Source organism: Mastigoproctus giganteus, chromosome 14 (assembly GCF_048544385.1).
Source record: "Mastigoproctus giganteus isolate SK-2022 chromosome 14, ASM4854438v1, whole genome shotgun sequence".
Classification (NCBI taxonomy): Eukaryota; Metazoa; Arthropoda; class Arachnida; order Uropygi; family Thelyphonidae; genus Mastigoproctus; species Mastigoproctus giganteus.
In genome coordinates, this window is record NC_143588.1 from 9,503,431 (window position 1) to 9,520,568 (window position 17,138).

A 17,138-nucleotide genomic window follows, 5' to 3' on the forward strand; every position below is an offset into this window, starting at 1 on the left:
CTCGTATATAGTTTAATCCCTGGGGGAAAGGGTTGGAGTATTTTCACTGTTAATTAATTGTAATGTTTCCTTGTAGAGGATCTGCAATCTCATTATGGATTTAAAATAAACTTTGTGGATTTTTTTGAAAAGGGTAGTATAGGCTATTTTTGGAAATTTTAAAGGAATATTAAATTTTAGGAATATTATATATTTTATTTTAAGGCAGAAGAATACTCTTATCTGGGGTTTTCTTCAGGAATGGCTGCATCCAGATGAGGTGTAATTCAGAATATGTTGAAATTGCAATTATATGGAAGGAAGACGAAGGAAAAAGCCAGCTTTTGTCCTAAATCTATGTTGAGGCCGTCTTTTATAGCCCGGGCACGAAAAAAGGATGACCCCACTTCACCCTTTTTCGACTACTCAACCCCCCCCCCCACACACACACAACACGCTTTTGAAATACGGCAGTGGAACGTGCCTGGGCTATAACAGACGGCCTCGACACATATTCACCCTCCTTTGAAGGTGGTATTAACTAGAATCCCCATCAGGCTTCACGACATCATCTCCCTTTATGCATACACAAGGATTTAGGACAAAATCTGGCTTTTTTCCTTCATCCTCCTTCCATATAATTGCAATTTCAACACCTGAATTTCATCCGGACGCAGCTGTTCCTGAAGAAAACCCCACATAAGAGTATTCTTCTGCTTTAAAATAAAATATATAATATTCCTTTAAAATTTCCAAAAATAGCCTATGCTACACTTTTCAAAAAATCCAAAAAGTTTATTTTAAATCCATAATGAGATCGCAGATCCTCTCCAAGGAAAAATTATAGTAAATTATTAGCATTTGTCCGATTTTACAAAAATTAGTGGGTCTCGACTACTCAAGATGTCTGTCCAGCCATTTCTTTTAAGTGCTGGTATTCTATAGGTACAGTTATGGGTCCTTCTTTGAAATGCCATTTCCAGCTCTGCCGATGGCATCTGCTTATGCCATTCATCGTTGCATGATCAGATTATAAGTACATTCTGGCATACATCAGTAGCAATTGCACCCTAGTGCCTGATTTACTTATTTTTTTTTTACTTTTCATTTCCACATGCATTAGATAGTGTTCATTCCAAATTATCTTTCTGCCATTAATCCACAACCTGCTGAAATCACACACTAATTATAACTGCTCTGTATAATCACTTCATAAAAGGGTACTATACTAAATGCACTTCAGGAAGTGGGGGGGAGAGAAGAAAAAATGATTTAACCTCCATAAACCAAATAATTTCCAGAAATATGTAAAACCAAATGATAAAGGATGGTACTAGAAATTAGAACCTATAACAGCAAGAAAATCAAATGAAAAAAATAATAATAATAATAAAACAAAAAAGATCATTAATGGTAAAAAAAAATAATACTATAAATGAGAAGGATAAATAATGACAGAAATAAATAAATTATCATTTTTTACCAATATTACATTGGCTTCTTCAGTAGATTTACAAAAAAAGCAGAGATAAAATAGCTAAAAGAATTCAAGAATATCACATATGGCTATATAAGGAGAAAAACATATATATAGACAAAGAACAATAGAGAGGAAGGCAAACTATAAATAAAAAAATAAAAAAAACCCCTAAAATATGGAATATTGTCATTCTAGTGCTTATCTTTAAGAAACAAAACAAAGAAATAGGGAAATAATGGACAAACAAGCTTTTTATCATTGGTTTATAAATTTTTACACATTTTTGTAAATGAGTTTCAGAAATGATAATTGTAGTACAATAAAATCACAACCATGTAATCAAGACAGCTGACTGAAAACAACCAATGAATAAAATAAACCATTATGTTTAGCATATATGGATTGTGAAGAGCATGTGACACAGTAAAAATAACTGAAATATAACATCAATTATTAAACTCCATAAAAATAGTGATACATTTCTATAGTAAAGTGAACTTACCAAGGAGATACTATTAGTAACAGCACTGGAAGGGTATTTAGAGGTCTAGACTGAATGTCAGAAGGAAATAAAAAATATAGAAAGAAACTAACACATTAAGATTTGCAGATTATGTGGTATTAACTAATAAAATAATGTTAGATTAAAAAAAAAATAAGAAAGCTTAATACAGCCTGTAGTAAAATAAGTCTCAAAATAAATATGGCTAAGACAAAGCTAATGAATGATTAAAAAAAAAAAAAATTGAGGCACTGAGAGGATATCAGTATATATTTATCTGCAAAAAAAAAAAAATTGTTCAATTTGACTAGATAACATATGGGAAATATACAGGGATGAGAAAATTCTAAACAAGCTTAAAATGCAGGATATTTGACCAGTGCATTTTAGTGTAATAAATGACAGTTAAAGATTGCCACAGATCAAAAGTTACATAATGGAAAATGGAAAGAAAGCATTCTGGCAGAAACTCAGATATCCTTCTCTCTCTCCTATGGAAGAGAAGGACATATTAGTGGATTAGAGCAAAAACAGAGATAACCGATAAAGTTCATATTGAGCGCAAAGTGAAAATGAGCTAGACATACTGCAAGGGTAGTAATGAAAAAAGTACCAGTAAGTTAATGGAATGGAGACCAAAGGATGGAAAATGAGGAAGAGAAAGGGCCAGAGCATGATGGAGAGATAAAAATCAAGAAAATTCTAGGAGTGCAATGGAAAGGAGCTGTAATGGATATTATTATTACCCATATGGTGCAAGGAAGCCCGAGGAGGCTTATGCTGCACCAGCCAAAAAAAAAATATTCCCGAGTTACCCTGTGAGTGAGTGAGAGAGAGAGTCAGAAATAGAAGGGCATCACCAAGAAAGAGAAGAATGATGATATCCAGCTCAGGATGCTGGGTGTGTACCAAGTCCAAAGTCACCAAATGTGAGCCCCTGGATTTGAACACTGGACCTTCATTGAACACTGGACTGAATGCTTCTTAATGGCAAGAATGAATAATAAGTAATTATAGTCAACCATCTAAAAATGAATATTCTAAAGAAAGATCATTAATGGTAGAAAAAATATAAAATAAATACGATAAAAGAGAAGAATAAATAATAATATAGAAATAAATAAATTATTATTTCTACTAAAAATACAGGCAAGCCCATTACGCATTTACAAAAAAAAAGCAATAAAACAAGAAAAGGAATTAAAAAATTTACATATAAAGATGAATATTTAGACAAGTGAAAATGGAAGAGGAAAGCAAACTACAAATACAAAAAAAAAAAAAAACAAAACCTTCCAAAACCTGGAATAATGCCATTCTGGTGCTTATCTTCTTATCTTTAAGAAAGGAAACAAAGAAGAAATTGGAAAACAGGGTTGTTTTAAGTGGTTTACAAAATTTTTACACATATGGAATTAATACGATACACTTCCATTTTCAAAGAATGGTTAATTTGAATATGGAAGTATATATTATTTCTAGTGTTAACCTTTGTGGAAAAATTCTGATACAATTTGTAAATAAAACACCATATTTCAGTTAATGCATCAGTTCACGCACACACACACGTTATATTTATTTTGTGTTGAAGTCTAAACGAAACTGAAATTAAGTGATAAACAGCCATTTATGATGATGATAATAATAATAAAAACCTGTTGGAAGGTAACTTGCAAAAATTATTTGGTCAAAGATGCTTCATATAAACTGTAAATGAATTTAATATCATGCAACCGTTATGATATTCTAATACAATAGCCCTGAAATCATTACCTTCTGATCTGTTTTTGTATTCCAATGCTTTTCATTAATATTAGTTAAAATATTACATGATATAATTTCAGAATCAGAATCCACTCTCTCATGTTCTGGTTTTTTAGAAAGAGCCTGCTCTTGTTCTTTACGTTCATCTTCCTCCTGTTGTTTTCGTAACAATTGATGTTCTGCTGATTTCAAATCTTCCAGAGTAATTCCCTAAAATTTTGGAATGAAACTAATATATGATTTCAATGATAATCAAAGATAATGACACACACACAATATTAAGTTAGGGGAATTTATGTATGAAATTCTTTCCAGTTAAAAACCTGTATTCTAAAGGCAGCCAACAGAGATAATACCAAATCCTGTGCTGTTACAGCTACACATGATGTTATGTATAGAGGGAACAACACATGTGAATATTAAGTTATGTCAGTAAAGCAAATTTCAGTTCAAACAAGGGAAGAATTAGAAGGTTAATATAAAAGTAGCAAAATAATTTATAAAAGTTTCATTTCTCATACCAAAGTGATCAGAAAATAACTTCCAATCTCTTATTATTTTTCAAAGCACTTGTTGGAAAAGTTGAAATATTGCAATATTTCAATAATATGCAGACACTAAACCAATGTTACATTTTCATAATTCCATACTTCAGATCTTTTTTATCAGATGCAAGACGAAGCCAAATATACAAAGTGACACAAAAATATCACATCTTGCAGATGTGGAAAGACGAGGATCTTTAATCCAAAACAGTTAAAAAAATTATCCTGCCAGAAAAGATTTTATTATGGAGTGAGATTAGGATAGTTCCAAGGTTATTACAACTTATTTCATAGAGATATCCTGAAAATGTTCTCAGGAAAAAAAAGGTTCCCAAACCTCTTAATAAGGAAAAGGAAATCCAAGGAGTCCCAGTCAAGCTTTAAAATTTAATTTTAAAGCCTTAACTTATATTAAATAAGCAAATTTGGTCCTTGAGGTTGTCACAGACATTCTCTCAGATATGCCAGACAACCTGTACTTGCTACCTGGGAGTCTAAAACGCTGATGCAACTGATATTCGGGTAAAACTCAATTTCAAGTGGACCCAATTTCAGCGAAGTCCGGATGGTCTGTGAGAGCCAAATCCTCTGCTTGCACCTTCACGAGGGTGGGACTGTTAGTAATCCTAGGTATAACCTCCATGCATAAGTACATGGTGGGTGACCACCCAGGTGTGAACCAAAGTAAGCAGGGGTCGAGGTGTGGTGCCCACACCACATGGACGAATGCCGCCCCTCTATGTTACCAGGCAGTACTAGGTGGTAGATGACTCTCATCAACCGGTGCAATACCACCACTTTGCTTATTGGAGGCTTGAAGTGGTGAAACCCATGTTTATTCTCTAGAGCTAAGTTCCGGTCAACCCTTCCCTATCTCTTCCATCATGCAGTATGATTGATGACTTTTGAGGTTAAGATGAACATCGTGGCGAGATCCAATATTCCTTACATTTCAAGAGTACAGCTCTAAAACAGTGTTCGCAGGCCGGCCGCTAGTTAGTACACTGGATCGAACCTATTGGTAACTCTCTAGGAGGCTTCAGGATCAGCTAGTGTATGCAGGGAGCAATGTCAAGACCACGTTATGTCAAGGATCTGGGTATATTCTTACCATGTGTACGCCATATCCAAAATTTCATTACTTCGCACAGCATGTTCCACCCACTTTTTCTTACTATTGAATACACCATGAATGGTCAAACTAATAGAGCAAGCTTATCTGCAAAAAGATCTAAAACCCCCCCAAGCACTTCCTAATTCATTTCACAAATATACGACGTCTCAATTCTAATCTCAACGATGTCCATTTCCACTTGAGTCTGCCAAACCCCATGTACTTTTTCTGACAGAATCTCAGTTATCGGTTGTTTCAAATACTGCTCATCTCAGATGCCCAAATTATTCACTGTATGATTCCTTTCGCCTCAAAGGTGGTACCTGTGCATATATCCGTTCTGATATTCCCTGAATTGGGAATTGACAATTTGGTATCTCCTCTCTTTGATCTTCTCTGGCTTAAAATCTCTCTACCTCATTGTGTCAAATTCATCTGTTGTTTCTACCGTTCGCCAAATTCCACTAACCACTTGGAGCTCTTTGACTTCCTCTCTTTGCAACTTGACTTTCTCCAGTCCAACTTTCCTAACAGTAAGGTAATTTTCCTTGGTGATTTTTTTTAATGTTCACAACTCCAGCTGGCTTCCGTTTTCTAGTCACACCGACCCAGCTGGTCGCGATGCTGAGGCTTTTGCAATTACTAATGACCTAGTACAGATTGTTCATTTACCTACAAGAATACCAGACAATCCTAATCATACAGCCAATATGCTTGATCTTTTTCTCACAAACAACCCTTCTAAGTACACGGTCGAAGTGAGAGGTCCTTCAGGCACTTCAGATCACAGATGGTGATTGTCTTTTCTCCAATGGAACCTTTATCTCATGGCTATTCCCAACCTTGTGTTGTTTGGCATTACAAGAATGCAAAATGGGATGACCTGTGAGACTTCTTTTCATCTTTTCCTTGGTCAGATTACTGTTTCAAAACTTCTGATGTCAACGTTTGCTCAGAATGTGTCAGTGAAATTATTCTTGCAGGAATGGAATCCTTTATCCCACACTCCACTTTAAAATCTCGTCCTTTATCTAAACCTTGGCTTTCTAATAAATGTGCTAAGGCCGTTCAAGAGAAGAATGTTGCATATCGTACTTGGCTAGTTTCTAAATCTTCAGTTTCATTTTCTGCGTACACCAAAGCTCGCAACAATTGTAAAGCAGTTATTAACCAGTCCAAACTACAGCTTGAACAGTCTAAGAGTAGAAAACTTGCTTCTTGCCCTAATGGTAGTCGAGCATTCTGGTCTCTTGCCAAAGCTATTGGCTGCAACTTTTGCCCAGCTCTGCTCCCACCTCTGTCCAAACCAAATGGTTCTGTGGTCACATCAGCCAGGGATAAAGCTGACCGGCTAGCACCCCATTTTTCTTCCAACTCATGTATTAATGATCTTGGTAAAACAACTCCCACCATTCCCAACACGCTCCATTCAATGTCCCCCTGTGATCTTCCATCAAAAGGATGTCAGAAGGATTTTGACGAATCTTGATGCTAAGAAAGCTCCACGTCCCGATGGCATTTCTCCACTTGTTCTCAAAACCTGTGCTTACTCCTATTCTTTGCCGCCTTTTTTCACTTTCTTTATCCAAAGGTGTGTTTCTTCTGCTTGGAAATTTGCTCATATCCAGCCAGTTCCTAAAAAGGGTGACAAATCCCTCCCATCCAATTATCATACCATTGCAATTACTTCTTTTCTTTCTAAGGTAATGGAGAAATCAATTAACCGCCAACTCTTAAACTACCTAGAAACCTTCTGTCTGATCAACGATCACCAGAATAGATTCCGCCAACGTCGATCCACTGGTGATATTCTGGCTTATGTTACCCATTTATGGACTAATTCAATGGAAAGGTTCGGTGAAACACAAGTAGTTGCTCTTGACATCTCAAAGGCTTTTGATCGTGTTTGGCATAAATGTCTTCCAAACAAGCTTCCATCTCATGGTTTGCCAACTGTTTTTAGTAATTGGTTATTCAGTTTCTCTCTGATCCCTCACTGAGGGTGATGGTAGATGTCTCTCTGTCTTCTAACTTCTCCACTAATGCCGGTGTCCCCCAAGGTTTAGTTCATTCCCCCACTCTTTTCCTCTTGTATATTAATGACCTTCTTCCATTGCTTGGAAATGCTATCCATAGTTTTGCCGATGATAGCACATTGCATTCCACTTTCCATTTCGAGAAATCTTGTCCTGCTCAATCAGCTTCAACTTCTCGAAAATCTGCTACCAATTCCTTAAATGCCGATCTTCAGGTAATTCTCCAGTGGGGCAAAGACAACTTAGTTGTCTTTGCCCCACTGGAGAATTATCTAAACTGTTTTCTAAAACTCACTGTTGTCTAAAACTCAGTCTTGTCTTATATCTCGCAAAAAGGTTTCTGCTCCTATGCTTATCTTTAGTGACACTCCGATTTCTAGGCAAAATGATATATCTCTTTTGGGGATTACCCTGACTTCTAATCTTTCTGGGCACAAGCACATTACAAATATTGCTTCCTCTGCATGCACAAAACTTGGTTTTCTCTTTCGCTCTCGGTGTTACTTTTCTTCCAAACAGCTGTTCACTCTGTATAAATTGCAAATTCGCCCTGCCATGGAATATTGTTCCCACATCTGGGGTGGTGCCCCCAAAACCTCTCTCAGGCTTCTTGATTACATTCAGAAGAGGACAGTTAGGGTAATTAATGATTCATCTCTAACAGAGTCTCTCCACTCACTGTCTCATAGACACACTGTTTCTGCTGCATGCCACTTTTACAGATACTTCCATGGGGACTGTTCTTCTGAATTGGCTTCTATAATTCCCGCTCTCTCTCTCTTTCAAAACAGTTCGAACAGGTTCCGCCACCAGCCAACATCCATTTACTGTCCAACTCCAAACTCACAGAACCAACTTTTCATCTTCCTCGTTTATTCATTCAACTGCTGTTTTCTGGAACAACCTTCCTTCATATTTCCTGAAAATTACAGTCTAGAGAAGTTCAAGTCCAATGTCAACAAATATCTTCTTTCGTCTTCTCAACCTCTAACCCAAGCACGGTACTAAATACTATAGGTTCTAATACCTCTCGTCTTTGTGGTTTACATAAAAAAAAATAAATAAAAAAATAACAGTAACCATCAACAAATAATAGTAACCATCATAATAATTATTGTAATAATCATAATAATTATAAAAATTTTATATAGACATTGTAATTAAATTAAATTTAATTAATTTTAATTAAATTTAATTTTATTAAATTTAATTTTATTTAAATTTAATTAAATTTTAATTTTAAAGTTTAAATTTTAAATTAAATTAGATTTAATTTAATTAATTAATAAAATTTAATTTAATTTTAATAGTAGCACAACATTAAACTCTTCATATATCAATCTAATAACCATAATCCTCATTCTCTCCCTCTCTCCCTCACCTCGGCGCCTCCGTAGCCAGGTGGGCAGGAGCAGCAGCAGCAGCGTGTAGCACATGCTTCTTGATTAAACCAGGGTTCGAGCTCGTTAGCCACCAAATATGGAGGATGCAGAAAGGTCAGGGAATGACCACCGCATATCCCCGGAGCAATATGGCCTTAGTTGCTAATGCTCCTAAAAACCAAATAACAACTCCCTCCCTTAACTTGGAACCATCCTAATGTTCCTCCATAATATATCCCTGTACCCAAAATCTGCCAGGTTTGCCATGCAACAACCACCCATTGACTACACCAAGTCAAACACAACCTATATAAACAGTAAACTAAACCTACTCCTTCCACCCCAGTCTTTTCTAACTAGACCTAGAGCCTCTCCATGCCCAGATCACATTAACAGGTAAGCCTTTCCAACTAATTTTGAAAGTGACTCTAGGAATTTTTCATAAACGATCTATATTTATTAATTTATTAATTAATTATATTATTTATTTATTAATATAATTAATTAAATTATAAGCAAAAGTGTAATAATTATATGACAATTGTACATGTAAAGGACTATAGCATAATTAGAATACATTGTATTGAAAACTTTTGATCAAACAATGTTCTATCTCCTATAAGCCTGAAGATGGAAAACAGTGAGTTCCTGAATTGAGGTGGTTTAATTCTTTAAAAATTGTATTGTTTTGATAATAAATTACTTAATCTACCACACGATATAATAATGAAGTGTCTACCAATTCATTAAAAGCATTTGTATTTTTCATAGTTTTAGTATTAGCATACTAAACAGGAAGTGGTGCAACAAAACAGGAAGATTTTTGCTACATTAGTCAAAAAAAAAAAAAAATAAATAATAATAAAAAAATAAAAAATGAAAATAATAAGACAAATAATACAAACTACTTATTTCACTCACCCCTCATGTGTAGACCAGGAGGGATGAGTGAATGTCATTTGAATTTCCACAAAGCTGTAAGCCTCAACCTCCCATGGAGATAACTTATTCCAGTAATTGACAACTTGCTGCTAAAAGAAAACTTCTTGCAATGCAGTGTAACACTCTTTCCACCTTAATTTGAATTTATGAACCCAAGTTCTAGAATTATTTATAACAGTGACCATTCCACCCTCAATCATTTTACTTTCACCTTTCAGAGCCTTATACATCTGCATGAAGAATGGTGCCTAGTTTCCGAGCTCTGTACCCTACGTAAAGTCTTTCCTTAGAAGTACACCCCATTTACCAATCTCACTGGATGTGGAGCACATCTTTGAACCTTTCCAAGAAATGCAATGTCTTTTTTTAAGTGCAGTCTCCATATTACACACAGTATTTCAAGTAAACACAGTACACTTTAATATTTAAAAGCACTTAGTTTTCATCTGAACAAAAAATTTAAATTTCATGAAAAAACTAGCTCCACAGAACATGCCACTATCAAAAATTCACTTTGGCTGTAAGCACAGTATTTCAACTGTGATCTTGCAATTTCCTTATACAGTGGGATTATGATATCCTATCTCTACAACCAAATGGCAGAATTAATTAACAAGTACAGTTCACTGTTGAAAAAAAGCTGTGAATTAGGGTTCAATTTGAAAGCCTGCAATTCTGCCCAGACACGATAGGAGGGAGTATATGAGGAGAGCCTTGTCGATCAATTCGACCCTGGAAAGATTGTGTAAGGCTCAAGGGGTAGAATTTTTTTCAGCCTGGACTGTACTTGTTAACAGGAGAGACTACTTCTACAGGGATGGGGTACACTTAAATAGAAAGGATGCAAGAATATTTGCTGATGCTATCGAGGCAGGGTCAGGTAGGTCGGAAAACTGCTAGCTTGACAGGATACAAAGACTAATAGATTAACAGTAGCCACTGGCAGAGGTGAAAGTGATTCTTGCACTGCTTCTATTGGAATGAGCAAATGCCCGAAAAACAAGATGCAGGATATTTCAGAGACTGCTGGGAGTCATTGCGGTACTCGTAAACACGTGGGTTGTGTTAGGGTAGCTAAGAATAGAAACAGGTGCATGTATACTTGTGTGTACACCAATGCTAGGAGTTTGGTAAATAAATTTGATGAATTTGAGGTATTGCTCAAAGCATCACAGGCGGATATTGTTCGGATATCAGAGTCTTGTCACACAGATATAAGGAATGCAGAACTGCAATTTGGGGAGTACAACGTCTACAGAAAGGATAGGAAGGGAGGAAGGGTTATGCAATTAGTTAAGAAACACATAAAATCCAAGGAAGTGAAGCCAGTAGACATCGCTGGAGAGTGCAGTGTCGAGTCAGTTTGGTGTGACATATGCATTGGGAGATCAAAATTGAGAGTAGGAGTGTGCTATAGGCCTAATGACTCTGATGAGTATAATAAGAAACTGTACAGGGAAATAGAGTGGGCCAATACATCAGAGAGTCTTATAATGGGGGATTTTAATTTCCCAGATATTGACTGGAAGTTGTGGGTTGGTCACTCACACACTAGCAAGGCTTTTGTGGATTTATTGGATGATAGTTTTCTACATCAGCATGTTCGGGAGGCAACTAGAGGGAGTAATACTCTTGATTTGATTATCAATAGTAATTCTTCATGCATTAAGAATCTGCATATAAAGGAACCACTATGTGGCAGTGATCACAGTGTGCTGAGGTGGGATTTACTCAGAGGTAACTACTATCAGGAGTAAAGGGAAGGGTTATTGCTTTCGTAAGGGTGACTATGATGGTCTGAGACAGTATTTAAATTCTATACAGTGAGACCAACTGAAGATGTTACCAACAGCAAATTCAAAATGGGAAGCATTCAAAGAACTTATCTTGGAAGCTACTAGGCTTTACATACCAACTAAGAAATATTGTTCAAGGTTTAGACCTAAATGGATGTCAGATGAACTAATGAGACATATGACAGAGAAGAAAAATGCATGGGATACATATAAATTAACACGTGACACAGAAGCCTATGATAGATACAAGTTGATCTGTAACCAAGTTACAAAGGAGGTTAGGCAGGCAAAGGCAGATTACTAGAAATCTTTGGCAAGGGATGCAAAGAAAAACAGCAAAGAGTTCTTTACTTATGTAACTCTAGAAGGAAGGGGATGAATCAGATTGGTCCACCTGATATCGAAGGGTCAACTCTTGATGATCCTGCTCAGGTAGCTAACAAACTAAATGACTATTTTGCATCGACATTCACACATGAGCAGTTATTCAGTGAGGGGAATGCCAGAGGTGTATTCAACTCTGGCAGTAAGCTAGAGAATCTTGTAATAACTGAGAGTAAAAAGTGGAGGAGAAATTATTGAAGATAAACATAAGAAAGGGGGGGGGATCTATCCAGTTATATTAAAGGAGGCAGCAAAGGAAGTAAGCAAACCCTTAGCGATAATTATGAGAGTTTCCTTGGACTCAGGGGAGGTACAAACAGACTAGACATATGCAAATGTGACCCCAATTCACAAAGGAGGATCAAAAGCCGACACAAGTAATTATAGACCTGTGAGTTTAACTTCTGTTCCAGGAAAATTAATGGAGGCACTGGTTAAAGAAGCACTGCAGGATCATTTAGACAAGACTTCAGTTATAGCTCAGACACAGCATGGTTTTGTTAAGGGGAAGTCTTGCCTGACCAACTTGATTGGATACTATGATGCAGTCACAAAAGAACTGGATGCAAGGAATAACTTTGATATTATATACTTGAATCGTAGAAAGGCTTTTGACACTGTTGCACATGGAAGACTGCTGCACAAATTGGAGCAGTGTGGCATTGGAGGAAAATTGCTGCTATGGATAAGGGGGTGGTTGATGGAGAAAAGATAGAGAGTGGTAATCAATGGACACTGTAATCAATCATCGTGGATTAATGTTATTAGTGGAGTCCCTCAGGGTTCAGTGTTGGGTCCATTATTGTTTTCTCTATTTATAAATGATATTGATGATGGTATATCAAGCTTATTGTCCAAGTTTGCAGACGATACAAAGGTTAGCAGGGTTGTCAAGGACACTATGCTGCTGCAACAGGATCTGGAAAGGTTGAGCAGATGGGCTGAGAGGTGGCAAATGAAGTTTAACATTGACAAATGTAAAGCACTACATAGGGGAAACAGCAACCCCAGAGCAATCTATCAACTCTGTGGTACTATACTGCCAGTGTTAGAGAATGAAAGGGACCTGGGGGTAATTGTGTAGGCAGATATGAAGTTCTCTGAGCAGTGTAGACAGGCTGCAAGAGTAGCTCATGGTGTCCTGTCAATAATATACAGGAATTTTTCTAGCCGGGATAAGGAGGTGATTATTCCCTTGTATAAGGCAATGGTCAGGCCACACCTTAAGTACTGTATACAGGTCTGGAGGCCTCATTTCAAGATGGATGTAAAGCTGCTGGAACGAGTACAGAGAAGGGCAACAAGGTTAGTGAACGGAACGAAGGATTGCTCTTACGAAGAAAGGCTTAAGTTTTGCAAATTACAGCGTCTGGAGACTATGCACCAGCGAGGTGATCTGATAGAGGTGTATAAAGCCTTGAATGGTTTGAGCATGCTCAATGCTGATGAGATTCTTCTTCTTGCTCAGAATAATCACCTGAGAGGGCATAAATTCAAATTGAGGAAAGACAGATATAGGATAGACGTGTAGAAATTTGCCTTTAGCCAGCAGATAGTTGGTTGGTGGAACAGACTTCCATCCTTTGTCGTGGAAGTTGATAGCCTAAATAAATTTAAGGCTCAGCTGGACAGGTATTTTGAACGAACAGAGGGGTGAAGTGGAAGTGGGTTTTTTTTGGCTGATGCTGCATAAGCTTGCTTTCTTGCATCATATGCCTCTACTAATGCTAAATGTATGATAAATGATTCATGGGCCTTCCTTGCTGACTGTATACATGACTTCAATAACTTTACATGGGACCATATCAAAACTCACATAAACTCTATTCTGGAATTTATAATGCTCCCATTCTTCCTCAACAGATTTTATTTCAATCCCACCAAGTGCATATAAGTTATTTTAGGACTGTTGTTTCCCAACATGGAAGATCTTGCATTTTGCTGCATAAAACATAGCTGCCAATTTTATGACCAGTCTATGTCCTGAAGAAATGCTGCTTGGCACAGATTATTAAATATTCTACTGATCTTGAAATAATCAAATACATATTTTCACATCACACTATATTTCTTCATCGATGTCATTTATAATAAATCAAAAACAGCAGTGGTCTCAGTACTGATCTTTGGGGAACAACACTTCTTACATTACCCCAATCTGAACACAACCGTTTATCAAAAACCTCTGCCTCCTGCTGACCTATGATTCATCTAAGGATTTTTCCCTCTATTCCAACATGACCAAACTTGAACAGTATCTTGTCATGTGGAGACTGATCAATTGCTTTTGCTGAATTCCAAGTAAATAATGTTGAAATTATTTTCTGCATTCAGTTCATGAGTGACTCTGTCAAAATAGCTAACCAGATTATTTAAACATGATTTTCTCCTTATACAACATGCTATATTTCATTCAGAATTCCATTTCTATCTAAATGATGCCATATTGCACTCTTGATCACAGCCTTCACAATTTTCCCTGCCACTGAGGACAGATCTACTGGTCAGCAGTTACCATTTCACTCTTAGAACTGCCTTTGTGAATTGGCAATAAATTAGCTTCGATCGAAAAGGGATCTTCCACAATGCAGTCTCTTTCCACACCCCTCAATATAACTGTGTACACAACATCAACTACAGGAGCCTTAACTTTTTTCCCATAACTTTTAGCATTAATCAATTCCCATTTATTAAGAAAAATTTTTATTGACAAAAATGATTTCAAATTTCATTGATTTTCACAAAATTTTTTCACTTTTCTGACAACAAAATGATTAAAAATTTTACTAATTTTAATCTTTATTTCTTTTTTTTTGACATTTATTATACATCTACATTCGTTTTATTTCCATAAAACTTCTTACATGCAAGTCTTTGTAAATGTCGTGAAATAATGTTTGTACTTCTCTTCCACATTCACATAAAAAATTCTCTATGTTAATCTATATTTTAAATCAATATTATTTTTTGATGTTTTATTACAATCTTTACAATGTTTTTGACACAGATTCAATTCAGTTTAATATTTTTCATGCTTAGATTTCTTGCATAATTTTTTTTTGTCACCTTGTTTCGATTTATAAGGAAAAATTTTTTAAATATTGTTTATAAAAACAATTTTTTAAAATGCTTATTTTCCTGGAAAATACTGCTTAAAATTCCCCTGCATTTTATGGTCTGACGGGAATTATTTAGGTATGCAGTGAGAATTTTATTTTTTAGATCAGACTGTATAAGTGTTCTTGTCATGGTTATGCAAGTGAGGATTAATTCATGTCTTACAAGAACTTTTACTCTATTCTAAAGAAAATATCAATAGAACCCTATTTTCTGCTAAAAACCTTAAATTTTTCAAGAAATGTAGAATCAGCAATGCAATGCCCTTAATGGTGCTGAAGATGGCGCTATCTTTGAAGAAAGACAAAGTTCACATCATAGACTTGGTAAAGAAGAGTGTGATAGCAAATTTTTGGGATCTACAATGACAAAAAACTGATACTTTGTTTAGCACACCCTCGTGAATTTTGTGTTTCTAGAATAGGCAATTAATCCCCCCCCCACAATTCAACTTTCAAAATATGGGTAAATTTTATGGTGGTGTATCTTATAGCCCGGAATATACAGTATTTAATTTTTATACATTATTAACTGATGGAAATATATTCACTACTTAAAATTAAACAAAGTAAATTAATTAATAAAAGTATGAAAATAACTGTAAATAATTTTACTAAAAAATGCGTTTATTTACAAATGTAAAAAAAGTAAGTGTAAGTGTATATGTAAATTTAAAAATAAATGATATGAGTATTTTATTTACGGATGTTGACTTTTTTTATGGAAATATAGGGAGTTTATTGGAGGGGAGGGCATTATTTTCAAACTTCATGTTTTTGGTCATTTGAGCTAGAATCTATACTATTAATATTAGTTCAAACAAAATGATTATGAAGCACCTTAGGCATATTGCATCATTGGCACAACTCTGACGTTCATATCATCATTTCCTCTACTATACACACTGGCAAGAGAGAGCACTTCTCTGAACCTTGATCATTTTACCACCACGATACTAAACATCCAGGTCGCTTTGCTCATTTACAATCTTCAGCTCAAACACACCTAGTGTATTAAGTGACTTTCATATAATAATATCACAAATGTAGAACGTTACATTTGGTAGCAGTGAAACATAACTGTATTTTTCTAATCATCTATGCAGCCTGTCCAGCCGACCGGGCTAGCCGGGTGGGTAAAGTGCCTGCCTGGCAACCCAAAGGTCACAGGTTCGAATCCCACCGCGGGCTTGGATCAAAGTACTGCATAAACCTTGGGAGGTGCATTATGGCCACAGAAGCTGATGCGCCAACTACAAAAAAAAAAAAAAAAAAAAAGCAGCCCGTCCAAATCAATCTTAAGTCTCAGATATTCTCCACTGTTTTCTTTATCTCATTTTCAGACCATTTCTATTTCAACAATTAAGCATATTGAAAGAATTTTCAATATGCTTAATTGAAATGCTACATCTGGCCAATACTGCTCTACGGTGTAGAAACCTGGACTCTAACATCAGCCACTACAAAAAAGCTCCAGGCCTTCGAAATGTGGCTCTACCGAAGAATGCTGAAAATTCCGTGGACAGCCAAGATAACCAACGCACAGGTCCTGCAGGACATGCACACGGAACGGGACCTGCTCAAAACCATCATCAGCAGGAAATGCAAATACCTAGGTCACATCGCTAGGAACCAACAAAAATATCACCTACTACCACTCATCCTGGAGGGAAAGATCAAAGGCATGAAACGCCCAGGCAGACCGAAAATGGCATGGCTAGATAACATCAACACCTGGCTTCACATGACAACAGCACAAATTCTACACACAGCGCTAGACAGAGAACAATATCAAAACGAAGTCGCAAATGCCATTCGGCAGCATTAAAGAAGAAGAAAGAATTTTTAAAAAGACAAAAAATGGATCCTTTTGAACCCACTAATTGTACACAAAATGGGGGGGGGGGGGGGAACGGCAGAGCAATAGTTTTAATTCCCATCTCAATAGCAAGTTAAATATTTTATTATTTTTTTAATCATTTATTCATAAATATAGTAGTATAAAAAATATGATGAGCCATTCATCTTCATGTTGTGGAAAAATATATTACAGCCTAGTCTCCATATTGTGGAGGTTACATGTCAATACTTCCAGTGA

At 36.1% G+C, this 17,138-nt stretch overlaps 1 protein-coding gene across 3 annotated transcripts in view; it reads right to left on the reverse strand.

Moving 5' to 3' along the window:
• The window catches only part of LOC150074973 (uncharacterized), a 763,849-nt gene that overhangs the window by 326,403 nt on the left and 420,308 nt on the right, over window positions 1–17,138 (reverse strand). For all 3 annotated transcript variants that reach the window (XM_090388939.1, XM_090388938.1, XM_090388937.1), the window contains exon 12: window positions 3,735–3,935. In XM_090388939.1, the coding sequence (XP_090245065.1) occupies window positions 3,735–3,935 (201 nt within the window). The remainder of the gene's footprint in view (window positions 1–3,734; window positions 3,936–17,138) is intronic.